Genomic DNA, 26801 nt, shown 5'->3' on the forward strand with positions numbered 1-26801 from the left:
CCTGGTTTCGCTGATGGTAGGACCCGCCCACCTTTGTGACGGTTCGGGATTCCTCGTCCCTTCCCATCCTCCCCTATCCTGTCCCAGGAGGCGCCGTCGGGCTCCTATCGTGGTGGCGCCTCCTTCCCTTCTCCTTCCTGTCCTCCCCCTTCTGGGTGCAGAGGTAAAAACCTCGCACTTATAGACCCTGCCCCTTGCGAGCCCGCCCTAAGTTTTCGTTCCATTTGTTCAAAGCATTGCACACTACCACAGTCTGGAGGGAGACAGGTGGCAGACCCTTGACACCGGTAGGGTAATGGGACCCCAGGGATTTGGTGACCTTACCCAGCAAGTTACGTCCTTGAGTGCTCGAGAGGAAGATCTGCCAGCCCACACTCGAAGGTGGCATTGAATCCGCGGCCATCGGCTATTAAGCATATATTCTGAGTGCAACAAGCTAGTATTTGTCCCCTAAATAAACGGTTACGTTGTTATATAGGGTGCAGTTATTTCACTCGACATGAGCCTCGATAACCCTCAAAGGTCCTAAAATGGACTTCCAATGCTAAGATGTCATTCCTCGAGAATGACGCCTTAGCATTGAAATGTGTCATACAAAAAAAAAATTCTCTGAAAATTTACAAAGGTTGTTTGTCTTCATTCAGCATGAATTTTCATCAAGTGAAAGCAGAATCGATCGATTTCACAGGGTAACTTTACCTAGACTCAACCCTTTGAACCGACTATACTCGAGAATTATAGCATGTTATACCCTTTTTCGGAATTGTTGGCGGCTGGGCGGTGGAGAGCTAGTTGCTAATCAGAAGTGCTGCCCCTTCCACCTCACCGTTCCCCTCCAACCCCTTCCCTTTTCCCCTGCCCTCCATCCGGGCGACCAGCATTGCCATTCTGTGGAAATAACTGTATGTGAGGCAGTACGAGCACTATCTCCACAGATTAAGTTTGGCAGCACCGCAAGCTGGAAAGCGATGTTCACTGCATGAAAGTCTGAGAGAGACTGCAACCAGTGGCACTGACTCCATGGGGCCTGAGGGGGCCCAACCCCCCTCAAAAATTCATTATGGGTGTGAGGGGAAAGTGTGTCAGGCTTGTCGATTTTCCCTGGAGATATCCCCAGATATTCCCCAGATATCGAGATTCGAGTCATCAGGGTTCTAATGTTATTCATGTGACTTTTCTAAAATGCTTAAAAAATTTTAAACTCACTACTTATAAAATTTCCTGGGGAAAGATCCCCGGGATATACAATAAATTCCATGAGAAAAAATTCCCCAAGACCAGGAATCGAACCATGGACCTATAGCTTTCCTGGCCACTGCGCAGACCACTACGCTATCCAGATTCTTTACCTAGTACCATGAGCCTCAGTATAATTGCTATGAGATTCCCAGTCCAGGGGAATTTTTTCTCATGGTAATTCTTGTATATCTCACTGCCATTCACGTGGCAGGATTAGAAATATTACATAGTCTATTGGGGTCTACTGGCAGCCAGACTCTCAAATTGAAATAAAAGGTTCTTATTGTGAATTGGAGAGGGAAGTGCATGATGGAATGGGAGGCTCCCAGAACTCTTCCAAAGCACTCCATAGAAACCTACCTTAATCGGTGGAAGTCTTTAATAATAATTACAAAAAAGGACAGCTACCTCTTATTTGTTGAACTTGCACCACATCACACCTGAATTGGTTGAACTTATTCAGATTCTCAAACCTGCAAAATACTTCAATGCAAGGGCCTCCAAGGAGGTTTACATGAATTGCTATTGTATTCTTCTTTCTCAGAAGCATAAACTGGATAATCATTAGCTTGAATGCATAATAAATGTTTTACTGAAATCATCTATACTGTATTAGCCAAGTGATAAGGTTATGGTTCTAATTCTAAGTGAGCCCATCAGTGAAGGTAGTTGCTACACTAAGCCACCATGGACACAGCATCCACTACCATTATCAAGGTCAGGATTTAAAGTGCATGTTAGTTCAGGTCCTCGATAATAGCACTTGGAGCTGAAATGATAATAGGAAGGGTAAATGTTCAGCATGGTAAGATATCAGGGTTTATACTTTTTGACTGGAGGGCTGGAAGTTCCCTACACTCCTCCCAACCCTGCTCAAGAGCCAAACTAAGAATAATAACAATCTTATTAGCCATTGTAACTTAGAGAAAAGCCATCATAGTGACTCCAACATGCTTAGAAGTAAATGCTAACATGAGCATTTGTGGAAAAATTAGAAATATATTTCCTCATTTGAAATCTCAGAGCATTCTTAAATTACAAGTCAGATCAATAACAAATCATTTAAAATTTGAAACAAATAAATAAAAAAATTTTTTCAAACACCACTAATATTCCATCTACAATATGAGTTTTTGGCAATAACAGTTTAGGTAGAGTTACTTTAAGGAATGATGATCAATGTCAAACCTTCCTCAGATTGAAAACCACTTCAGTTAGAAAATATATGTGCACCAATGTTGAATGTTAGGTTGCAACAACATTTGCCTGAAGAGAAGTATACATATAAATATTTTTCAAACAGTAATCCAGTGGCCTTTGACAAGGCTGTTTAACATCACAACATTTCATTTTCGTCATACATTAAAACATATTCAGAGTTGATGAAGTTTGTGATCACAGTTTGTTTAAACTAATATCATGGTAAAAAACATTCATGAACATGAAATACAAGCATAAAAATAGCTCTCTCTGAATTTACCTGAAGCAATTTGTCACCAGCAAATGCTACAGGCCGGAAACTTGCCCAAAGGTCACTACTAACAATGAGGCCTCCCTTGGCAAGCAATGCTAAAACAAGCAGAAACTTCTCCATCACCTCTTTTGCCGAGGAAATCTTTCAGTGGTATGTGAAAGACAGCTGCAAAATTTGTTATAAAATACTGATACTCTCTTAAATATGAGGTGAGGTGACTGGTAACATGCTCAAAAGTTGCTCACCTTTAATCATATGGAATCAAACACAATGATATCCATATTTTAATCATTAAGAACTTTGTATCTCAAGAGGCATCTATCGCTTAGGACAGGAGTAAGTTCGACAAATGGTAGAAGACTGAACAATAGCATACTTATTCACTGCCCTGTTGACAGAAATTCCTCAGTCTGCCTCAATAGGCAACTCTGAGTAAAACAGCCGCAACTCATCAATGATATGTTTTCTTAAGAAATGTCATAGCTTTTCCTTCCACGCAATGAATCTTTAGAGTCATCCTTAATCACATTTGCCAATGGCATTTGGTTTTCTTCCCTGAAATTGATTTCTTTATCACAGCTTTCACCCTTTCGTCCAAAGCACGAACTGCAAGCTGTGTCCCCAGCACCGAATTTCTCTCCTTCCTCAATAGTTTGTGGCATAGGCTGGTTCAGAGTCTCTGGCAGGAGCAAAGACAGCAGTCCAGATGCAATGGATATTATTGCAAAAATTGTCGTCGGAAGCCTAGTGTCAACTGAATCCTGTTAATGAAACAGCAATGCATAAGCATCAACCTCAAGAAAAATTACTGCAAAATTATTCAATTTTCAATAGGAAATCGAGAGGGTGAAAATATGCTACTGTTCCTTATAAACCTAGGGCAAGTTCAGGCAAGAAGAATTACCGTTAGCATATTGCTTCCTCATAAGATAAAACATAATGACATTCAAGGGTGAACCCAGGATCCTAGGGGAGGGAAGCCATAGTCTGAGGGGTCAAGACAAGTTGTGACATTTTAGCATGAAAAAGGTGAATGAAACCAAAATTTTAATAAAATTATAACAGCGCTTTTTTAGTTTATGAGATTATTTCCTCGAAAAAATAGTTTGATTATAGTTTCATATCTCATACTAATACATATCATTTTTCACAGGTTTAAAGAAAATTTGTTGAATACTTTCGTTTCAATTCAGTACTGATTTTGCTTAAAGACTTTTGCGATTTTTGCTTCTAGGGGGGGGCAGCTGCCCTCCCTCACTGGGTACACCCATGATGACATTAGCTCTTCCAATATATAAGAAAAAATTGCTATCCATAACCCTGCCAAAATGACCAGGGGGAGCCAATCTGGTTTTAACATTTCACCCACATCTCAAAACTATACATATTTCTTACTCATAGATAGGATATTGATGTATTTTAAACATTGTTCATCAGAAGCATTGGCGTAAATATGGGGGGGATGAGGAGGATAGATCCCCCCCGAAGCCTCAGAGAAATAAAAAAATATTCAAAACCATTGTCTACTTTTGACTTATAATAACTGCACCTGCTAAAAGTTAATTTTTTTAGTGCCAAAATTATGTAAAATGTATTTCCTGGCATGTCATTTTCCCAAACCCCCAAGGGGAGAAGGGGGAGTCACCACCCCAGATCATCACATCCCCCCCAAAGCAATTCCTAGTTATGCCACTGATCAGAAGTACTTAAAGATATCTTGGACTTACTTCTATATTTCCTAAAACGTAAATTTTTATAGGAACCATAATTGAAAAAGAGAATTAACCATACATGTGCCATCATTCTCACACAGAATCACTACAATTCAAGAACTTAATTTTCAAAAATTGAAAAAAATGTTACAGGAAAGCAAGCTAGCCATTGAATACATGCAGACACCAGCTAATTTCCCTAAGTTACGGAGAAATCAAGAAATAAGTCAGAAAAAGGTTAAACTTGGGCACCATTTATTCATATATAATCCTATGATAGTGACGTAGTAGGTCTACAGAAAGCATATGATGGCAATTGTAGGGGGATAGGTTGCAGAGCCTTATGTGTCTAGGAGCAGCTAGTGGTGCAAATTAAATGGCTCTAAATTATTCACAGCAATGCTGGCACAAGATAAGGTCCTCTTATACTTATGCTTTTAGTTGCTTATAATTTTCTGATGGGGTGCAGCTTAATAAAAAGGGTGTCACTGTATTTTATGCATTTAAGATTTTCCCTGTTTGAGGCCAGAAAAAAATAGTGTGCAGCTTATACTTGGTGAAATGTGGTATAAATCAGATTAACATTATATCACTGACAAGGGGAGACCCTGAAACTTGCTCTGCCTTTTTCAATGCCGTATTTTTTATGGCCTTTGGAATGGTGAACACATCCCTGAACTAGTAGTGATTCCATTGAATGGGACTTAGTTTGGCTGTGTATCTTCGTATCTACGTATCTCCGTGTTTGAAATGACACTGCTTAAATACCTAAACGGCATTATGATGATAAAAAAATAGTCTCATATACATGCTCATGTATATCACAATGAAGGCAACAAAATATACAGCCATCACTGAGCCCCGAACCCTGGTCCCCTGGGTGGTAGCCGTAAACGCTTCCACTACCCCATCAGACCCGCCTGCTGAGTGGTGTGATATCATGGAATTATACGCGGCTTGTGAAAAGTACTGCACGAAAATTAATTAATTACAGCCAAACTAAGGCCCATTCAAAGGAACCACTACTTCTTCAGGGATGTGTTCACCATTCCGAAGGCCATAAAAAATACGGCATTGAAAAAGGCGGAGCAAGTTTCGTGGTCTCCCCTTGTGAGTGAATTACCATCAAGAAGTGTCTTCTAATTTTTTCGTAAGTTCTACTAGCTAAAAGGCTAACAGAGTAATGTAGAATATACTTACTAATAGGGATATCAATGGTGTCAATGCTCCGCTCAGACGAGCAAACATACTGCCAACACCAAGGGCTGTATTCCTCACAACAGTAGGGAAAAGCTCAGCAGTGTAATTATATATAATTGCAAATGATCCTGCTATCATAAACTTCCCAATCATCACAATAGTGATAGCAGATACACTACCAGCCGAGGTGTCTGTAATAATGATGAATATTACATGGTAATTAATACCAGAGGAAAAGAAATTTATACAGTGCACATACACACATTATTCTAGGTATGCTGAATTTTCCAAAAATTCAAATTTATAATTCTAAATTACCAGGTTAACACACAGATATAAACTGAAAATTCCCTGACTTTATAAACTAATTCCAAATTTTTCCAGAAATTTCCAGTTTGAAAGCCCCCTGAAAGAGATTTTTTTATGTGACCAAAGTGGATAACCAATTACTGTGGGTCAGCTGAGTTAACAGTAATGAAAGTTCTCAATGCATGATTTTCATCCGACAAAAATCATCTGATTGGGGTCCCAGATGACAAGCATACATTCAAACCAATGAGCAGGCCACTATACAAGCAGTAACTCTGTACATGGCAAGGATAGTTAGATTTCTGCCATAGATGAATGTTTGTTCTTGATGCAATGCTTTGAAAAAGAGGTGCTATTATTCGCTCGGATATAATGTTAAAAGTGAAATAAAATGTACCTACATAGGTATGAAACAGGTCAATGGTCGACAATGTGACTTGGTGGAAATTAATCTTATAATATTAAGAGAGACAACAAAGAATTTTCCTCATTTTTTTTTTTTTAATTCAGCCGGTTCCAACATGCCTACTGTAATTTTCAGGAGTTGTCTTTTAATAATGACAGCTCTTAAAAACGAAGTGAGGTACGACAAACTGGTTGATTTTTAATAATTATGATAATAATAATTTTATTGGACACTAAATAAATTGAATTTGCAACAGTCTTTGTCATAAAATGCATCATTATACATTTGGAGAATAACAAAGGTAATGGGCAATGAAAAATAGACTACAGCATACCCTCGATTATCCGGCTGCGGTTTATCCGGGATGCGGATCATCCGTGCATGATTTTTACCCTCGCTCAATTTTTTTATGCGATCTTTATAAAAAAAATAAAATCGGGCCCAAAATCATCGAAATTACTGCATTAATTCTAGGATAAACCGGGCTTATTATTTCCGTTAGAATCCCCTTCATAAAACCGAAGCGATCGCACGCTAGCTGCATTCACGGGAGCACCGTGTTTCTGTTTTCCAAGCCTCGCAGTTCGTGACCACGCTCCGCTAAAAAGATCGCAAACTGGCGAAGAAAGCTCTCATTGAGTCTGGGAAGCACTCTAAAATAACAGAATAACTGCATAAATAATAATACTTAGTTTATTTTAGGTAAATTATGTGCATTGCAAGACATTTAAGTGAAAGTTTGGGTCGTCCGTGTTTTCTAATTATTTGTGCCGTCTCTCCCCATCATTAGCATCGGGATAATCAAGAGTGTACTGTAGTTATAGACTATGGAAAAAACATAAGTTATACACAATTATTCAGAAACAGATCAAATACATAATAATTACACAATAAGACAATATTAAATAACACCTTAGGACACCACAACGCTATCACATTCAAGAAATTCATGTGAAGAGAATATAGCTTTTTGAATAAGCCAGGAATGTACAAATGATTTAAATGTAGACACACATCCATAGCCTCTGGTGACATATCGACGAGATGACTTTTTGAAATATAAAAGAATAAATGTATTTTGCAATCTAAAGTAAGTTACATCAAGGGCATACCTATTCCTGGTATAATGTGTGATAAAAAGTGCGTAGCAATTTCCAAATTGGTAAAAAAGTATTGTAAGAGTAACTGTGTATCCTAATGTTGACAGTTACAACAGAGGGAATTTTGGCTGAGAGTGAGATAACGTCTTAGTGGGTACCTACCTATGCATTGATTCAGCAAAAAAGTTTGTCTCAGGCAAAGTACCCCTCGGAAATACATATTGCCAGTTTATGGGCTATTCTAAATTACGTAATTTCATATTTCGGGTACTTAATTCTAAAATTTCCCTGCGTTCACAGGAAATAAAGCTTACCTGACTATTCCTGATCTTTAGAATTTTTTTTTAATTAGGAAAAAAAGAAAAATTTTTTTATAAATTTTAGATTTTATATAGAACCATTTTCCAATGATAATACATTATAACAGAATAAAAGTGGCAAAAAATATAGTTATAGGCTGATTATATTAGGATTGAGAACAGAGACGGATTGAGATCATAGTTTTTAGGGGGTTAATAATTTTCTGCTGCCTTTTGGTGGTTTTCAATACCTCTTCGCAATTATACATCTGAGGTCTACTATGCATGGACAAGTGATGATTGTATTTGTTAAGTAATTTTAAACATTGATTGATATGCTGTTGAAATATCTCATTTTAGAGCCACCTTAATGATTATCATTGTAGAGACAGAATGTGTAGCATTTATATAATGCGCTCTACTGTCAAAAGGCAGCACCGCCTTGAGGACCCTTGGCACCTTAAAATAATGGGACCAAGGCGCCAAAATTTGGCGCCCTTAGCCTAGCAGAAGCATCCCCGCATTGGGTGGAGAAGGACCCTTATTGCTTGTGCACGAAGATGTCTAAAATCCACGGCCATTGTGGAGTTTATTTAGTTTCTCAAGTTCTACGCTGGCTGTTGTTTAACACTTAAAAAACTTGTTGTATTCAGAGTTCTGTTTATTTGGTTTAAGCTAGCATTCATAAACCCATTGACGAAAAATCCACAGAGGAAAAATCATTCGCCTTGACCGGGATTCGAACCCGGACCCCTCGATTTCCGGCCGAGTGCTTTAGCCAGTTAAGCTACTGAGGCGTCATTCTCCCCTGTGGAAATTTGTGGACTATACCGGACAAGGTGGTATGGACTGCTGAGCATATTATGCGACTAGCAGTCCAGGTGGTGCGCATGGCACCACAGCCAGAGAGCAAAGCCCGAACTTTGAACACGAGAGGTGTTCGCTCAAGACTTATTTAAGTATACCGGGACTAGCCACGGTGATAACTTTTACGGAATCACCCGCAATGCACAAATTGTGTGAAAAATCCAGTAAAGTCCACAATTTTCCACAGGGGAGAATGACGCCTCGGTAGCTTAACTGGCTAAAGCACTCGGCCGGAAATTGAGGGATCAGGGTTCGAATCCCGGTCAAGGCGAATTTGATTTTTCCCCTGTGGATTTTTCGCACAATGGAAATGAGGGTTATTATCTGTAATGATTTTCAAATTATTTTGCAGCAATGGAGCTAGTTGGGCCATCCATATGTGGCATAGGACCATATGTGGCATATCACTAGAGGACCATATGTGGCATATCATTTCAAGCAGTGTTTGCAGTTGGTGTGATGCTGGTTGCTTTTTGGGGATTCCTTATTCCTGACCGTCAGCTACTACAGGTTGTGTATGGACTCCACAGCCTGATTCTCATTGGCCATTGGTGGTAAGTGTACTTTAACACTAGAACCGCTGAACTTTCCAACCCCACCAAAACCCCGGCATTGGACTTTTTTGTCCCATTGACAAAATACGTTGATCCTGCCATGTTTAAGTATAATTGACGGTTTTTTTGTGGTTTGTGTGAACAAAACACGTGTTTAGGTAATGTTTAAAACGTTTTATTAAGTATAACTAGGAATACAGTAAACTTATTTTGACATGTTGGTTGCAAGCTCTGGGTTAGAATCCCGGTCAAGGCGAATGATTTTTCCTCTGTGGATTTTTCGCACAATTCGAGCGTTGTGAACTCGGGTGACTCCGTAAAAGTTATCACCGTGGCTAGTCCCGGTATACTTAAATAAACCCATTGACACTAAAATCACCTTTTCAATTTTTCCTTAACCCTCAAGCACCTGATATTTTTACACGACTGGGTGCGTGGCATTCTTTGTCCATGATATACATATGCATTTATGATATAAATATATGCATTTATTTGATAACACTCGAATTTTGTTAAAATTTATCTGTATTTCTAAAAATTAGTTCAAGCTAATACATTAACACATTCAGTGCTAAGCACGTCAATTGACAAAGTGCCGTCCAAGCTGAGATACGGAGAGTCGGTCGGGTCGGGAGCCCTTTCTCCGCCTCCGTACGTGACTGATGTCCACTTCCGTGTCTTCGGTTTGCATGTATGGCCTTCAGCAAGCTTTACTCTTTCGAAGTGTGTGCGCCATTCGTAAAAAGCAATATTTGAACGGAAGTTACAGCGCAAAAACCACTCTATTTTTCTTTCTTATTTTAACGGCCGATTTTGACTACTTTAATGAAAATCGGGCCCGCATTGAATATGTTAATAGGCAATACAGATATTAAGGTACACAGGAGGTATACGGCCGGTTGTGCTGCGTAATTTATAAATTACGGGTGTCTGGCTCCTCTTGGCGATCTAAAAACATTTTGCAGCAATGCTTTGCACTTTAAAAAACTCATGCTATCAACCGCCAAAATGACATAGTGAGAATACAAAAGGCCATTCAAGAAAAGCATAGCACAAGGTACAGGGCCGGTCTTGAGGCGTACTTTGTACGCCACAGTTGTCGGTTCCTCTTGCCAGTCTAAAAATAAATTAGCTACAATATTTCGAGCTTTAAAAAGTCGCACTATAGACAATCAAAGTCCAATTTAAGAATACACAAGGCCATTCTAGACCAGAACGTACGTAAAATGTTGAAATCCTTGGTTTTTTAAGATTGGCATATTTTATGCGCCAGCATGCCTGCTTGAGGGTTAACTAATGGGAAAAGGGTGGTCACCAATCACCCTTAATTCCCTATTGATCAAGAATCCACTTCTCAAGGATTGGAATGAGTGTCAATAAATTTTGCTACTGATCCATCATTAACCTAAGTACATAAAAACAATAGGTTGTCCAGAATTGGGGTTCATACCTTGCGGAATGTAGGCAGCAACTATGCAAGATAAACCACCAAGAACCATTAAGGTACTTATTAGAGGACGTCTTCCAGTTCGATCCATCAGGTACACAGTCGTGGCATAGCTGGGCCACTCAACCAGCCCAACAAGGAAGAGGAGAAGAAATGGATTGCCAAAGAGTTTTCCTGTGTTCAATGATAGACCATAGTACACTATGCTGTTGGCAAACCTATGGAGTAACAAAGAAAAAGATTGGTCAATATGTGAGATAGGAATGTGAATCAATTTAATTCTCATTCATAGATTCTAAGTTTATTTAAGTTAGTTTAAGTTAAAAATATTTTATTTTATTTTCACACGTGCCTAATTTTCCCTCCCGTATCCAGAGATGTGTAAATTTCCTGCACACATGATGATGTGTTTAGCAAAGAGGGTGGTAGCTACCCACCCTCTACTCAGCCTTTCTCCAAGGTGTACACATTTCCACAGCAAACTGGGTTAAATAAATATGATATATACTCCTTTTAAAAAACTCTCTTTTACCATTGTCATATTCAATATTTAGTACCACTATCTCTTTCACTTATTAATTCAACCTGGAGACTGGTGTAGCAATAGAACAAGTAGCATTTACTTGATGCATGCTATAGGTATGAAGTGAAACACTTTGCAATTTCCACATAAAAATTTATTAAACTACAGTCGACATGTTTTGCTGCACTGCAGCATTATCAAGACTCTCGAAACATGTTGACTGTAGTTTAATAAAATTTTTATGTGGAAAGTGCAAAGTGCTTCACTTCATATCTCATAATGGATCTCCACAAAATACCTGCCTCATCCATCCAATTCAATGCATGCTAATGCAGAAAGGCCGCACTGCCCTCAGGAAGACAAATGTACTTGGTGCCTTAACATAACGGGACCAAGGATTTGGCACCCTTGGCCGAGGAGTAGTGTAACCTAATCAGTTGAAGAAATGGTACCTTATCACTTTTGAGAGACGACCACCAAAACTCGTGCCCATTGTGGAGTTTATTTAGGTTTTATTCAAGTTCTACACTAGCTGTAGCTTAACAACAATCAAACATTGTTAATTAAATATTATAATTCAGTTTATTTGCTCAACATGAGCATGCATAAATCCATAAGACTCTAAAGCTGGTCTGTGTAGTTGAGTATAGGATATACTCCGGTCTAAGCTACAGAAAAGTATATTTTATATATTCAGGGTAGGAGAGCCAGTTCTATTACCTGAACCAGCCCCTTACTTCAAGGACTATTGTTTGGGGTTTGCAGAGACTTCACCGAGGATTTTAACCATGGATCCTATGGTCAACAGCCTCGTGTTAAATTCACTGGGCTATCACCCTCCAAATCAGTTTCTTGGGATCATTATTACATGCATTACCAAGAGTATCCTCTCATTTCGAACAATTGACAGAGTAATCTATAGTAAAAATATTGGTGGACAGGAACATGTATCAGCACAGAAATTTGATCCATTGAAAAAAACATGAAGCACAAGAATTCTTCACACATCGTAAAGGGATGCATAGCTCATGTGTACCAACAGTCTAATTTATTGAAGTTTTCGCGGGCCATTGATTATGAATAAACTCCGTTTTTGGATTTTTTCTGCATATTTCTGTATCACTTCCACTGATGCCCCCCTTGCATTCTGGAGGCTTCCAAAAGGCATAATGGTGATATGATTGTTGTGGTTACGGGGGATGATTCTGCTACGGTTTACATGTTAAATCAAGGGTCTCCATGTTTTGCAGCGCATTAGCCCCTGTGGCGGAGCTCTGAGTTTCGAGCACCACCACAAAGGACAGCCCCCTGGCTGAGGTAGTTGCCCTGGGACCCTGAGGTCCCTGCCAATGCCACCAGGGTACGAAGAGACACTCACAGAAAGTCAACGGAGAAGGACTTCTGTGCACAAGAGATGATAGTACACATCTGAATCGTTTGCCATCTGAATAAACGTGGTCGAAATTATTTCCATTTACATTATTGAAGTGAGGTTCATTATGGACATATTCCAACCCCTTCATTCCCTAATCTCAAGCCTGAATCAGACAATCATTTTTTCTATCCCTCAGAATTGTAGCTCCAGCAATAGGGACCAAAATGTGATCAATTGGCCCATCAATTTCTGAATCACATGATAACTCCAACCATCCCATTTCTTATTCTGTTTGAAGGGGTTTGAGGATAGTTCTGTAATTGACCTGAGGCACAGAGCTCAGGGAAACATCTCTTAATAATCACTTATTAAAACTGCCTGTGGTCGGAAAGTTTCCTTCGTTTTATAGGGTATTAATAATCCTCATTTCAGCCAAGCACTATCTGCTAGCAGAGTACTCTGCTAGCTGCTAGCAGCCTGCATCATGACGGCTCTCATAGCCTTGCACCAAGGTGGCCTCACACAGCAGCAGCCTGAACCAGAATGATGTCACATGGGCTTTTCCCTGCATTTATACTTAGCCGTATCATTTTTGTGCCCTTGAAAATTTTCACTTTTCATTTTATCGCAAAAAAAAAGATATCATCATTTAAAAATCTAAAAGCGTAAAATATGTACTCCAGGAGTAATAATAACCTTTCGATTTATGCAATAAAAAAATAATAGGACACCACCCTATTGTTAGTTGTATGATATTAGAATTAATGTATTTAAGTATACTGGGACTAGCCACAGTGACTTTTTCGAAGTCACCCGCAATGCAAAAATTGTGGGGAAAATCTACACAAAAAAAATCATTCGCCTTGACCGGGATTCAAATCTGGATCTCACGATTTCCGGTTGAGTGCTTTAGCCAGTTAAGCTACCGAGGCATCATTCTCCCCTGTGGAACTTTGAGGACTATACCAGACAAGGTGGTTTTTGCACAATTTGTGTATAGCCGATGACTAACGTATAAGTTATCACTGTGGCTAGTCCCGGTATACTTAAATTGGTCTGGAGCAAACACTCTAGTCCAGTGGCACAGCCTGGGGGTATTTTGGGGGGTAAAACCCCCCCAGACCTCAGAGAAATTTGAAAATTTAATCCATAGTAATTAATTGGATAAATATTACTTATAGAAAAGTGTAAGAATTAGTAAAATATCCCACTGAAAGCAGTAAAGCTCATATCTTATCTTAAAAATTTTCTGGGGGAGGGCTACTGCACCTCCCGTATTCTATACCCCCAGTACTAGTTGCTCCCAGATCTCCCCCAGCCTTAATTCCCAGCTGCACACCTGCTCTAGCCTTTCAACGTCGTCTAGCCTTTTCTGTTTCTTACTTAGTTATTAGATAGAGAGATTTTATATTCATGTGTGAAAATATATAATGCTGCCAAAAGGCAATAGCCTACTTTCAGCAATATGTAATAATAATTATAGTTGATTTGATGATCCGTACCAGTTAAGGGACACATTCAAGGTCTTCTTGCAGAGGTTTGGTGTTTTGAAGAGATCAAGGATTCCACTCCCAGAGTTGGATCCCACTGGCCCCCCATTGCTCATGCTCCTTTCGTCCATCACCCTGCCCTTTGAGACGTAACGAGTAACATCGAGAGGGGCTTCGTCCGACTCCCTTTTCTTCTGATTAATGAGTAATGCCTTCTTCACCACTGCTACGGCTTCCTTCGTGCGACCCTGGCTCCACAGCCAACGAGGAGACTCATCTATCAGCCTGAAAAGTCAATCGAATATCAGGAGACCATCTTTTAAAGTAGACCATGGGCTTTTAAAGAGGTGAAATTAAGGGCATGGCAAATCATTCGAGCCAATCAAATAAGTTACTATCACATATCTATTTTCAGAATGGGGCAGTATCAAAAATAGGTACTAGTACGATAGTAGTAAATAGAGGTATGGTATTTGGAGGAGGGGACCGACAGCTGAGGTCATATGCGCCATGAGGGAAGGGTGTGGAAGGAAGGGTGGCGAGAAATCCAGCGTCGGCATTAGCCTCCTCTTAACGAAAGGTGCCAAGGGGACCACGGCTTAACGTCCCATCCAACGGACGGAGTGTTGCGCTTGAAATGTCCTCCACACAACATTCAAGCAGGGATCGGGCAATCTCTGAAAATTCTCTGCCACTGCCGGGATTTGAACCCGAGCCCACCGGGTGGGAAGCCAACACTCTAGCCACCACACCAACCCGATCCCCATAGATAGAGTATATAAGAAATATACTCTATTAAAACTTTTAAAATAGTGCATTTTGCATAAGAAATATGCACACTTTCTGGAAGAATTTCCCATACAACTAAACCAGTTTCTACTAAGCCAACAAGGGGACTCATCTATCAGCCTGAAATGTCAATTGAATATCAGGAGACCATCTTTTAAAGTAGTCCATGAGCTTTCAAAGAAGTGTATTCAATTGGAAATTTCAATTGAATTCAATAGAAAGCGCCAATATTCAATCAAATTTCCTCATATCTCTAACTTTGTCACTTTTCAATCGAATGCAATTGAATAATTCCAATAGGGATGGCAAATCATTGGAGCCACTCAAAGAAGTTACTATTATCTATTTTCAGAGAGGGGCAGTATCAAAAATAGGTACCTACTTGTGAGCAAAAGAAATATATAGGTACTCTATCAAAACTTTTAAAATATGTATTTTGTATTAGAAATGTGTACACTTTATGGAAGTATTTTCCTTATAACTAAACCCATTTCATGATTACACTAAGCTAACTATGTAAATATTTAGTAATTCCAAATGTATTTAAATGAAAATACATAAAAATAAAACCTCTATAAAACAGCCAATTCCTGGGGAAAATGGCTGTTTGGAGGGGTGGCCATTTAATGGAAATTTTCAGAGTAAATTACAAAATACTAATGAGCATTTACAAAATATGATTGAGAAAGTGAAGAGGCATGTTCAGCAGAAAATGAAATATTGTTTCAGTTTTGGACAACTATATGTAAATGTCTAAAATATATACATAATCTTTAAGCTTAATTAAACGATGGATTTGAGGAAGTACATACAGCAATACGATTGTGCAATCACACCAATTTTGAGATTCATTGTTTCACATTGTTTCAAGACAAATTTCTGTTTTGACCTATGTCTAAGCATTTACAAAATATTGTCTGTTGTAATGCATCCATCCCCAAGGGCCCTACCCTGCACTACAATGCCACTGAGGTACGGCCCACACTGTTAGCCAGGGACTTACCCTCCACCCTCTTCCCGCACTTACACGTAGATAGTACTTTTTCTACCCCTAAAAACTTAATTGAGGGTCCTCAGTACTTAGGGCCCTTGGGGCATAGGTTCCTGTTTCCTTAAAGTAACCAAATTTTATTCCGTGAAGATTAACCTATTTGGAACATTATGAGACTAGGAAAAAGTAAGTTTTCTCAATTCAGAAAAAATAAAGGCCGGCCTACTGTCCATTCGTCCAGTAGCTTAGGAGTCATCCAGTAACTAAGTATCCATCTCAGTAACTAAGGAGCGGTAACCCCTTGTTTATGGGCATAAAAAATGCTTAAATTTGTCTCCCCTACCACCTCCTGAAGTACTGCAGATTCTTCCTGAAACACCGTGTATAATCAAGGGAATACCCCAGATCGAAATAGTCGGGAGTAGAGAAAAGAGGGAGGAGGTTGGCAAGCCATGGTCATTCAGGTTGTGATATTTTGGCTGGGAAAAGGCGAATATAGCCACAATTCTAAAAAATATTATGCAAAATTTTATCAGTGCTTTATTAGTTGTTACAATAATTTTCTTGAAAAAATATTTTTATTCTATATATTCATCTGAGATTAACAATGCATGCATGTGGCACAGAGCTCAGGGAAAGATCTCTTAATAATCACTTATTATAATTGCCTATGGTTGGAAGGTTTCCTTCGTTTAATAGGGTATTCATAATCCTTATTTAATCCAAGTGTTACCTGCTATCATAGGTAGATTCATACTTATATGTCACATTTTCGCGCCCTTAAAAATTTTCACTTTTCATTTGATTGTGAAAAATAGATATTGTCATTTCAAAATCTAAAAGTGTGAAATACTTACTCCAGGAGTAAAGGAGGCATACTCTTTCCATTTAGGCAATTAAAAAAAAAATAGGAAACCACCCTATTGTAGATGCCAGCAGGAAAGGGTTAAAACTTTTTTTTTAAGGGGGCTAGCTGTTCCCTTCCCAACCCCTTGCTGGGTACAGCCATTAATATATCAATGAATTATCCACAGGCATGGCAATGTTTGCAAGGTTTTGCCAATGTAATATAACACTAGAACCGCGGACAGGACTTTTTAGTCCCATCGCCCTTTGCAAATGTTTGCCATTCATGTACTAGTGGTATGATCTCTTTGAAATTTACTGACTTTTACTCATTTTTTATGCTCTTTCGAATGGTTACATTGAAATTTTTTTATGATGTTTGGTTCGCGAGAAAAACGACGATTTACCTGGAACTGCGGGATGGGACTTTTTTGTCCCATATGGGGAAAACATACAATTTGTTTTTTTTTGAACACTTATTTTGTATTTAGCATAATAACAGTTTATTACACAGGGGATCGATGCACAGATACCGTTATTCTGCCAGTTAGAAGCGCAGAAGGGAATAGGTAATCTGTACACTGCGCCGGCCACCGACTCACGCAGCGCCGGCCGCGTCACCTCTGCCCGGCGCGTCTGCAGGTCTGAGGTTGCAACCAACACGTCAAAATAAGTTTACTGTATTCCTAGTTATACTTAATGAACGTTTTAAACATTACCTAAACACGTGTTCTGTGCACACAAACCACAAAAAAACCTTCAATTATACTTAAACATGACAGGATCAATGTATTTTGTCAATGGGACAAAAAAGTCCCATGCCGCGGTTTTGGTGGGGTTGGAAAGTTCAGCGGTTCTAGTGTTAAAGTACACTTACCACCAATGGCCAATGAGAATCAGGCTGTGGAGTCCATACACAACCTGTAGTAGCTGACGGTCAGGAATAAGGAATCCCCAAAAGGCAACCAGCATCACACCAACTGCAAACGCTGCTTGAAATGATATGCCACATATTGTCCTCTTGGATGGCCCAACTAGCTCCATTGCTGAAAAATAATTTTAAAATCATGACAGTTTATGACTCTCATTTCCATTGTGCAAAAAATCCACAGAGGAAAAATCAAATTCGCCTTGAGCGGGATTCGAACCCGGATCCCTCGATTTTCAGCAGAGTGCTTTAGCCAGTTAAGCTACCGAGGCATCATTCTCCCCTGTGGAAATTTGTGGACTATACCGGACATGGTGGTATGGACTGCCGAGCATATTATGTGACTAGCATTCCAGGTGGTGTGCATGGCGCCACAGCCGGAGAGCAAAGCCCGAACTTTGAACATGAAGAGGTGTTCGCTCTAGACTTATTAAGTATACCGGGACGAGCCGCGGTGACTCCGTAAAAGTTATCACCACGGCTAGTCCTGGTATACTTAAATCTCATTTCCATGTTTCAAACTCATCTTTATTTTTAAGCTGAAGGTATATGGACCTATTAGGCGGAAACGAGGAAATTTTTTTGTGTTTCAGCTGCCCACAGCCCACCACTAAGAGCTATCATGCGATTGAAAATACTATTTGTCCAGTATTCAATTATTTGAATCGTGGAGTCTAGTTATTCACTTGTTTTCATCTGCTAGCAACCATGCTGGCATAGGCCCCAGGGTTGAGGTGCTTCAGTCATACTGCCTTGTGTTCGACACCTGACCAAGGAGTTAGTTGTGCTCTGCAATGGCGTAACTAGGAATATGCTTTGGGGGGGATGAGGGGGCATGGGAGGGGGACACCCCCCCCTAGGCAACTTCTGGGAAAATAAGAAAAAATGACTTGCCAGGAAATACATTTTACATCACTTTGGTTCTAAAAATTTAACTTTAAGCAGATGCAGTTATTATATGTAAAAATAGGCAATAGTTTTAAAATACTTTTTATCCATCTGAGGCTTGGGGGGGAATCTATCTTCCCATCCCCCCATAGTTACGCCACTGGTGCTTTGATGTCTCATTGATACACTCATCTCAAAGTGGACAACTATCGTGTTGTTTTTTAATTTGTTCTTTGAGTTAATCCCGCCAAAACTATTTATTATGTCTTTTGTTTGTTTTATATGAACGTTATTTGAAATGTGGGTAAAGAATAAAAAACTACACTTCCTGTGCGTTTTTCAAGATGTCGAGATGATTCTTTAGTGTGGTGATAAATATCGCTCAGCAACCTTTTAATCTTAACATAACGTTGACTTTGCTTCTAGTAACCACTCCACTCATATTACAGCCACATGTAAGCTCCTATACCACCACCCCTACGGAAAGGCTGTATCCGGCTGCTACCAGCCCCAACGAGAATCTATGGTAAAGTGCTCTGAGTTTCTCTATTGTTGTATTGTGATATTACCCTCTATTAAATGCGGTATTATAATGCACTACATACAGACCACTTAATTCTCTGAACCCCACGCTATATATGTAGTATTTCCAATTTCTCTGCTATTATGTACAATCACACCTTCTAAATGTTTTTCAATTCTACTTTTTTATTATTGTACTGAAAACTAATTTTATTTTTAACATAAGGTATCATGATATGACCTCATTAAAAATTACTTATCCCAGCCCTGAAATTACCTTGCTTACTCTCCCCAAGAAATATAATCAATACATGCAACTGCAATGAATAAATATGGTACATTTTTCATTAACCCTTTCACTGCTGTGAACGTAGTACCTGGTATGTTCGCACGGCAGGCTGCTGTGAACGTACCTTTTCTTCCTCCCTGCTATGCACTAAGCACTTTTGCTGAAGCACTCTGAAGGGTCGCTAATCCTGAACCCTTTCCTCGACGAGCTCACCCTCGCTGGCCCCTCTCTTTGACCCTCCGAGTGGGGCCTCCCTCCCGAAAAGTGACCGCTCTGACTGCATTTTGAAAATCTATCAATTAAATCGATCATCAAAAAATGATTGTTTGCATCACACTCCTGCCAATTAAGCTCGTCATAACCAATCAAGTACATCTTTTAACTGTGTTTCTGCGATGAAAAATAACAATTTTGTTAAATTTGCTAAAAACGTAGCTGCAGACCAACACAAAATGGCCATTTTAGCAAAGTTAACAAAATCCTTACTTTTCATCGCAGAAACACGGTTCAAAGACGTACTTGATTGCTTGATTGGCAGGAGTGCAATGCAAACAATCATTTTTGATGATCGGATTGATTGATAGATTTTCAAAATGCAGTCAGAGCGGTCACTTTTGGGGAGGGGAGGTCCCCCGCTCGGAGGGTCGAAAAGAGGGGCCAACGAGCTCCTCGAGGAAAGGGTCTTGGATTTGTGACCCTTCGGAGGGTGTACTACGCCCATCCTGGAAGTAACTGCTCCATGGCTCCAATAAACGCATTTTAACCTTTTTGCTGTATGTGAGGAGAAGGTTTTCGGAGATTAAACAGCAGTGAAAGGGTTAAGTGAGCATAGTAAACCAGTGGCTAGAGCACTTGTCAGCTTATCAAGGGGTCCCAGGTTCAAATCCTAGGTGAAACCCTGGGATGACCCTAAACAAAATCCTCTCAATACAAAGTGGCCCAGGGAAATTAACTGGCCCTCCTGCCCTGGATGTATGAAATTCACACCAGTGGCTTAGTATGGGGTGAGCTCGACCATCACCTATCCCAGTGGTTCCCAACCTTTTCTCCTCCCTTACCCCTCTATATGCATGTAACTAATGTTGTACCCCCAAAAATATAACATGCACAATTTATTACATAATTTCATTACAGGTGGGTGACACTTTTAGTTATAAATAATTGTATAAATAGAAACTTTGATTTAAATACCCCAAATAATATGTGCACATACTTCCTGGTTAAGATTTATGGCACACCACTACTGCCAGACTACAATGATAGGCCATTAAGGAATGCAGCGTCAGCCATAACCAATTATTTTCGGCACACCACTGATCATTTCATCGCGTATCCCTAAGGAATTTGCGTACCACCACTTGGGCACCACTGACCTACCCAAACCAACCCTCGGGTTGAATAATTGAAGTGATCAAGTGATTTTTCACTAAGCATACATCATCAGTGGCGCCGACTCCATGGGGCTTGAGGGGGCTCAAGCCCCCTAAAATATTCATTATGGGTGTGAGGAAAAAATGTGTCAGGCTTGTCAATTATCCCTGGAGTGTCCAGATATTGAGATTCGAGTTATCAGGGTTGTAATGTTGATCATATGACTCTTCTAAAATGCTTAAAAAACTTACCGTATTTCTCCTAATATAGTCCCCCTCTGAATATAGTACCCCCCTCCCTAATTTTGAGGCTTGAGTTTCAGGAAAAAATTAAAAAAATGGGTTTGAATACAGCCCTCCCCTTTACTTTTATCATGGACATTTTTGGAAAAAAAAGGGGGGACTATATTCAGACAAATACGGTAAAACTCACTACATATAAAATTTCCCGGGGCAAGATCCCCGGTTTGGGCCCCCCAATATTTTTCGCAAGTCGGCACCCCTGTACATCACACTTATTACAAATCCTGTAATGCATTAGCGGGCTGAATCAAATATTGTATAAGGTGAGTGGTTTTTCATTTAACTCACGTCATACTTACTTATCACAAATCCGGTAATGTATGAGCCAGCCGATCCAAATATTCCAAAGAGGTATCGGATGAATAGGAAGGAGTAATATTCAGGAATAAAAGCAACTCCCACACCCAACAGGAGTTGCAACACAGCCGAGATATAAAATATATTTTTTCTCCCAAATCTGTCTCAAAGAAAAAGAATGAAAAAGTAAGTTCATTGCCTAAATTCTTACAAACCACAAAAGTTTAAATAGAATACCATGATGAACTTGATGGTTTCTGGCAATACTTTATGGAATTTACTCATTTTGAATGAAAAATTAACCTATGTTTTTCCACAGGATATTTAGTTTATTTGTACCTACACTACCATGGTTTTGACGCTCCGCGTCATCCTCAAGCATGAAACTCATACCGCTGATGCTCAGGACGCTGGATGGCTCAGGCCCACCAGCTTAAAAACCATGGTAGTCTACTAATAAAAATATTCTGTGGAAAAAAGTTTCATTTTTCATTTATAATGCCATACTTTAAAATTTCAACTTTTTATTAATATTTTAATGCTAAAAGTAGTATGCAATGCTAGATCAACCAAATAAGGTCATTTTGAAAGCATTCAATATTCATGGGCGTACCCAGTGAGGGGCAGGGGGGGTGGGGCAGCTGCCCCCCTAGAAGCAAAAATTGCAAAAGTCTGGGCAAAATCAGTACCTGCTGAATTGAAATGAAAGTATTCAACAAATTTTCTAAAAACCCGTGAAAAATGATATATATTAGTATAAGATATGTAAGAAAAATATAACTATTTTTTCAAGGAATAAATCTCATAAATCCCATGACTTGCCCCCCTCCCCCATAGTTATGATCCTGGGTATGCCCTTGGTCTTATTTGTTGCAGAAATTGAAGAATTCTGATTTAATACCAAAAAATGTGAATGACATCCAAAATCCAGAAATTAGTTCACGGCGGTTGCTATTCTTACTCTCTATTATTGCCATTTTCAAAAGAAATTGAATTACATGAAATGTTTAACCCTTATGCAGTCCTGTGAGATGAAGTTACATAACTACTCACAGCGGGTAACACTGACCCAGAATTAAAATCTTTAAAGTAATATGTAATGGTCACATGATTGGAAATAAATCTGGGCTTCAGTAATAGGAAACTGAAACTATTTAAAGCATTTACTAATGTTTTTTTCCTTATGATTCAGAGGTCTATTAGGATGACAAAAAGGAGACAAATTATCGATGCACTGTAGAAATCTTTGCAACCATTATTATATTGTATCACAAATGCTCATGGTGTGTCCTGGATTGGTATTTCCAAAACCCAAACACTCCCGTAAGGTCAAAATGCTAAATTATGGCACATAATGAATATATCTGGACACATAAATAAGTAGCATTTAAAATAAGAGAAAAGTAAACTATGTGATTACGTTGAGCAAAAATTGCTAAAATATTTAACTGACAGCAAGTTTTAATTATTAAAAATACCTCTCAGGTCATATAGACCCAACATAAACACTAAAAGGTTAACATCCAATAAATGATTCCATTATTTGCACATCAATCAAATGGTTATTTTTATTTGAACAGAATTTGTGAATATTTTTGTGAACACTATGAATTCAGATAAACATTGGAGGTGTACTTGCCGGTCAGCTAAACTTCCAAGCACCACTGCTCCTGTAAAAACTCCAAACATATATGCTGATTGTGCCACAGCTCCCATCCATCTTCTTGAGCAAACCATATCCCACTACATTGATTAATTAGAAGGAAATCAATGGTAATTTAGTAACATGAACACTTGAGAACGAAGTCAAAACATCAAGATGAAATAACCCTTGATAAAGTTTCCGAGTGAAATCTGAAACAGAGCTTGTATTCTTGATAGGAATAAGTTAATAGCCTTCTTTATTTATCTTTGAAGATAAAAGTTACGAAGAATGACACTGTTAATGTAAAATACCAAAGGTATAACTTGAATCAAAATTAGTTGGTGAGACATCAATAGTTGTTTAGCTAAGGAAATTTAAAATTTTTAAGAAAATGATAAATAATTATACATCGCTGTTCATTCTTAACAATTAAAATTTTCTGAGTAAAAACTTTAATTATTCTAGTTACATGCCTTTCAATAGTATTATTTTTCTTGAGTTAGAAGAAAACTTATTCAAAATTTTTTAACCATTTCTTTTTTCTGCATCTGGGAAGGAAGGAGAGGGGTATGCTATCCCTTACTAGGTATGTCGTATTACATCAATGTTGTCAACATTTAATCGAAGTTAATCTAATACACTCACTGCTAAAATTATTATTGAAAAAGCGAAGTCAAAATCTGAAAAATTGACAGCAATCCGAATCTGAATATATTTTATATTTGAGCAGAATCGTATAACTGTACAAATAGACTTCAACCAATCTCTTACTGTCCTCAAGTTTATGTATCACAAAAATTACCACAAAAACTTACCTCAATGGCTCTTGAGGAAACATGATATGTTTTGTCGTATACCCATTCATCACATGCAAGGATGGTTTCGTTAGGCCCATAATAGTGGCACGTATCCAAGGTTCCAGCCTCTGTTTTAGGAATGTAGTCAAAAGCTTCTGAAGAATTGAATACTGCTGTTGTTTTATTTTCTATGTCTGGAATAAGGCACCTGTTGGAAAAAATAATTATTGAAGACGATAAGACATATGTATCTACCTATTTAAATCATAATGACTCCATAATGCCTATGCACTTCCTTTCAAATGATATATCAATGTACACTAAATTGGTGCATATCTACATTGGCGCAGCGAGGGGGGGTTTTTGGGGATAAAACTCCCCCCAGAGCTCAGAGAAATTTTGAAGTTTAATCCATTTTACTTAATTGGATTGATATTACTAATGGAATAGTGCAAGGATTAATTAAATATCCCTCAGAATGCCGTACAACTCACCATTTTGAACCATTTATCTTAAAAATCCACAATTTATTAATCTCGCACCTACTGATTATCCTGGTGAGTATTCTATACCCCCACACACCCCATTATTAGATGCACCTTAACCCTCCCCAGCCTTAATTCCTAGCTGCGCCCCTGCATATCTATACATGGTAATTCCCTGCAAGGTAAAAAATACATTCTAAAATTAAATATTGAATCAAGGAACCACTCGGACCACAAGAGGTATCTGGCAACATTCAACATGTAATGCCAACTTCTCTCTCCTGCGATCCCTAGTGTCGCAGGCCCCACCCCCTGATATGATGCCACTATATATTCCGAGCTTGCACCACTGAGCAAGCTGCAAAGTTATTTGAAAAGGATCCAATCATACCTGACAGCAGTGGTGTAACTACCCAGATAGCATGCTAAACTTGCAGCAAGCTTGCTGCAAGCTTGTCATGACAAAGTTGCAAGTTTGCAGCAAGCTTGTCATGACAAGCCTGCAAGCTTGCGGCAAGCTTGAATCAAACCTCCTAGTTACGCTTTTTCAAACTTGCAGCAAACTTGTCGCAACAAACCTGCGGCAAACTTGTCGCATCAAACCTGCAGCAAACTTGTCGTAACAAACCTGCAGCAAACTTGTCATGACAAGCCTGCAAGCTTGCGGCAAGCTTGAATCAAACCTCCTAGTTACGCTTTCTCAAACTTGCAGCAAACTTGTCGCAACAAACCTGCGGCAAACTTGTCGCATCAAACCTGCTGCAAACTTGTCACATCACACCTGCTGAAAACGTGTAGTGTCACACCTGCTACATACTAGGAAAACTAGTTCCACACCTACCATTTCTGTAGTGACACTTGCTGAGGAAAAACTGCCTTAAAATTTCTGTTAAATAAAATGCTCTCCTAAATAATGATCAATTTACAACAACAAAATTGAAAATTTTCCACTCTATCAATTGTTAGTCATTTCACATGCACAGAATTTGGCTGCTAAATTTATTTAATAAAATGTGCAACAAATAAATGCCGAAGAGTTTATTTTTCTCATTAATTATGTACATGTTGAGGCAGTGGTGGACATACCATTAAGATAGATATCTAGTCATCGATAGTTAATCATTATTAATGAAGTGAGTGAAGTACTTACAAACTGAATAGGAAACATCTAAGACAGAAACACTTTAAAAAATTTATGACCCCCTAGGCCACACATGGTAATAACTAAATTACAGAAATCTTCAAAAGGTAAAAACATATTGCTCGAATTTTATCAAAACATTCACAAGTATGCTGATTGGCTTTGAGGATTTAAAATTAAAACTTCATTCTTTTGAATTGTTGTTTAGTTATGGGAGTACAAGGTTGTGCATGGAACTTACATGGTTACATACTTATAGATCGTTACTGATGAACTTATTAAGCAAAATTATTGTCTTCATCAGCCTGATCCTCGGTCTGTTTATCCTGCCAATCCCTGAAGAGAAAATAGTAATTACTCCATGTGAAATGATATATCATGTATCATTTGCTTAAATCAGGGAGGTAAATTGAGAAATTATTAACTAATATTCCAAAAAGAATAAGCAATCAGATTCAATAAATAAGATGTCCATATTGTACCCCCACATTCTCATAATGGCGGTTAATGATTCAACTTCCATGGAACATTATAGTGTATACCTGTTGTAAGAGGGAATGGAAAATATGAAGAAAATGTCTGGGATGATCGAATTAATGTGGCAGGGAAATGAGAAGCGACTACTTACGTTCTTATTTTCCTGACTTTAGCCTGGTTGAGCCAATTACTCAGACACCCTTTCAGCACCACATCTGATGCATCAGGGTAGACCCTTCTGCATACACCTATGAAATTATAAAAAACATACTTAATGTTGTACGTTAAAAGTTAATTTCAACGATCAATTATTATAATAATCTTAGAATATCTTATTGGATGCACTCACGAAAAATAACAGGACACACTGAAGTGCTATAAAATGATTTCTTAACCGAATTCTTCTGAAGTTTGCCCGTAAGGGAATACAGCTCTGCTTCATAGTCATTCTAAGACGACGCAACATATTTTGTAGAAGTGTTCATTCATTTCTTCTACCAACTGCTACCAAACATTGCATCTAGAGATAAAAAAGATCAGATCAATTAAGAGTTAACAGCTTATACAAGAATAACAAAAATCATGTTTATAGCCAGAAGAAAAATTCACCAAAAAAATAAACACAATTGTCATGGTTAGTATGCACATGTAGTATGTGTGCACAAGTGCATATGAAATCACAAAAATCCAATCATACCAAAACTGTTTAATATTTCATTGGACAATAATCCATACGCACTTCAAAATTATGTTGTACTTGAGTATTTTTATAGCACTTTGAATTCCAAACACCGAGTGCCTGGCGGGCTCCAGATTTACATCGATTTTGAAACTTTCTTACAAAAATTTAATTTTTCTTTCATTAAAAAAATCATACATTGTTTGAATCAGGATGGCAGCACACAAATTATCATTATTCACTTACCAACTTTGGCTCAAATGAGGGATCTTCACTTATCCTACGGCAGAGTTTGATGAAAGCCTCATCTGCTGTCAATGGCAATCGGCTGAAATTCATCTCCTCCACAGAAGCATCCT

The 26801-nt window shown here is 38.7% G+C and overlaps 1 protein-coding gene across 1 annotated transcript in view; it reads right to left on the reverse strand.

Moving 5' to 3' along the window:
* Positions 1-2218: 2218 nt before the first annotated feature.
* Positions 2219-26801, reverse strand: part of LOC124169019 (organic cation transporter protein) — a 129017-nt gene continuing 104434 nt past the window's right edge. Inside the window, exons 3-10 of the mRNA XM_046547481.1 lie at positions 23679-23868; positions 22858-22961; positions 21221-21378; positions 17499-17667; positions 14008-14280; positions 10611-10825; positions 5626-5816; positions 2219-3474 (exon numbers count right to left, since the gene is read on the reverse strand). Of these exons, the coding sequence (XP_046403437.1) occupies positions 3181-3474; positions 5626-5816; positions 10611-10825; positions 14008-14280; positions 17499-17667; positions 21221-21378; positions 22858-22961; positions 23679-23868 (1594 nt within the window). The 3' untranslated portion in view covers positions 2219-3180. The remainder of the gene's footprint in view (positions 3475-5625; positions 5817-10610; positions 10826-14007; positions 14281-17498; positions 17668-21220; positions 21379-22857; positions 22962-23678; positions 23869-26801) is intronic.

This window comes from Ischnura elegans, chromosome 12 (genome assembly GCF_921293095.1).
Source record: "Ischnura elegans chromosome 12, ioIscEleg1.1, whole genome shotgun sequence".
NCBI lineage: Eukaryota > Metazoa > Arthropoda > Insecta > Odonata > Coenagrionidae > Ischnura > Ischnura elegans.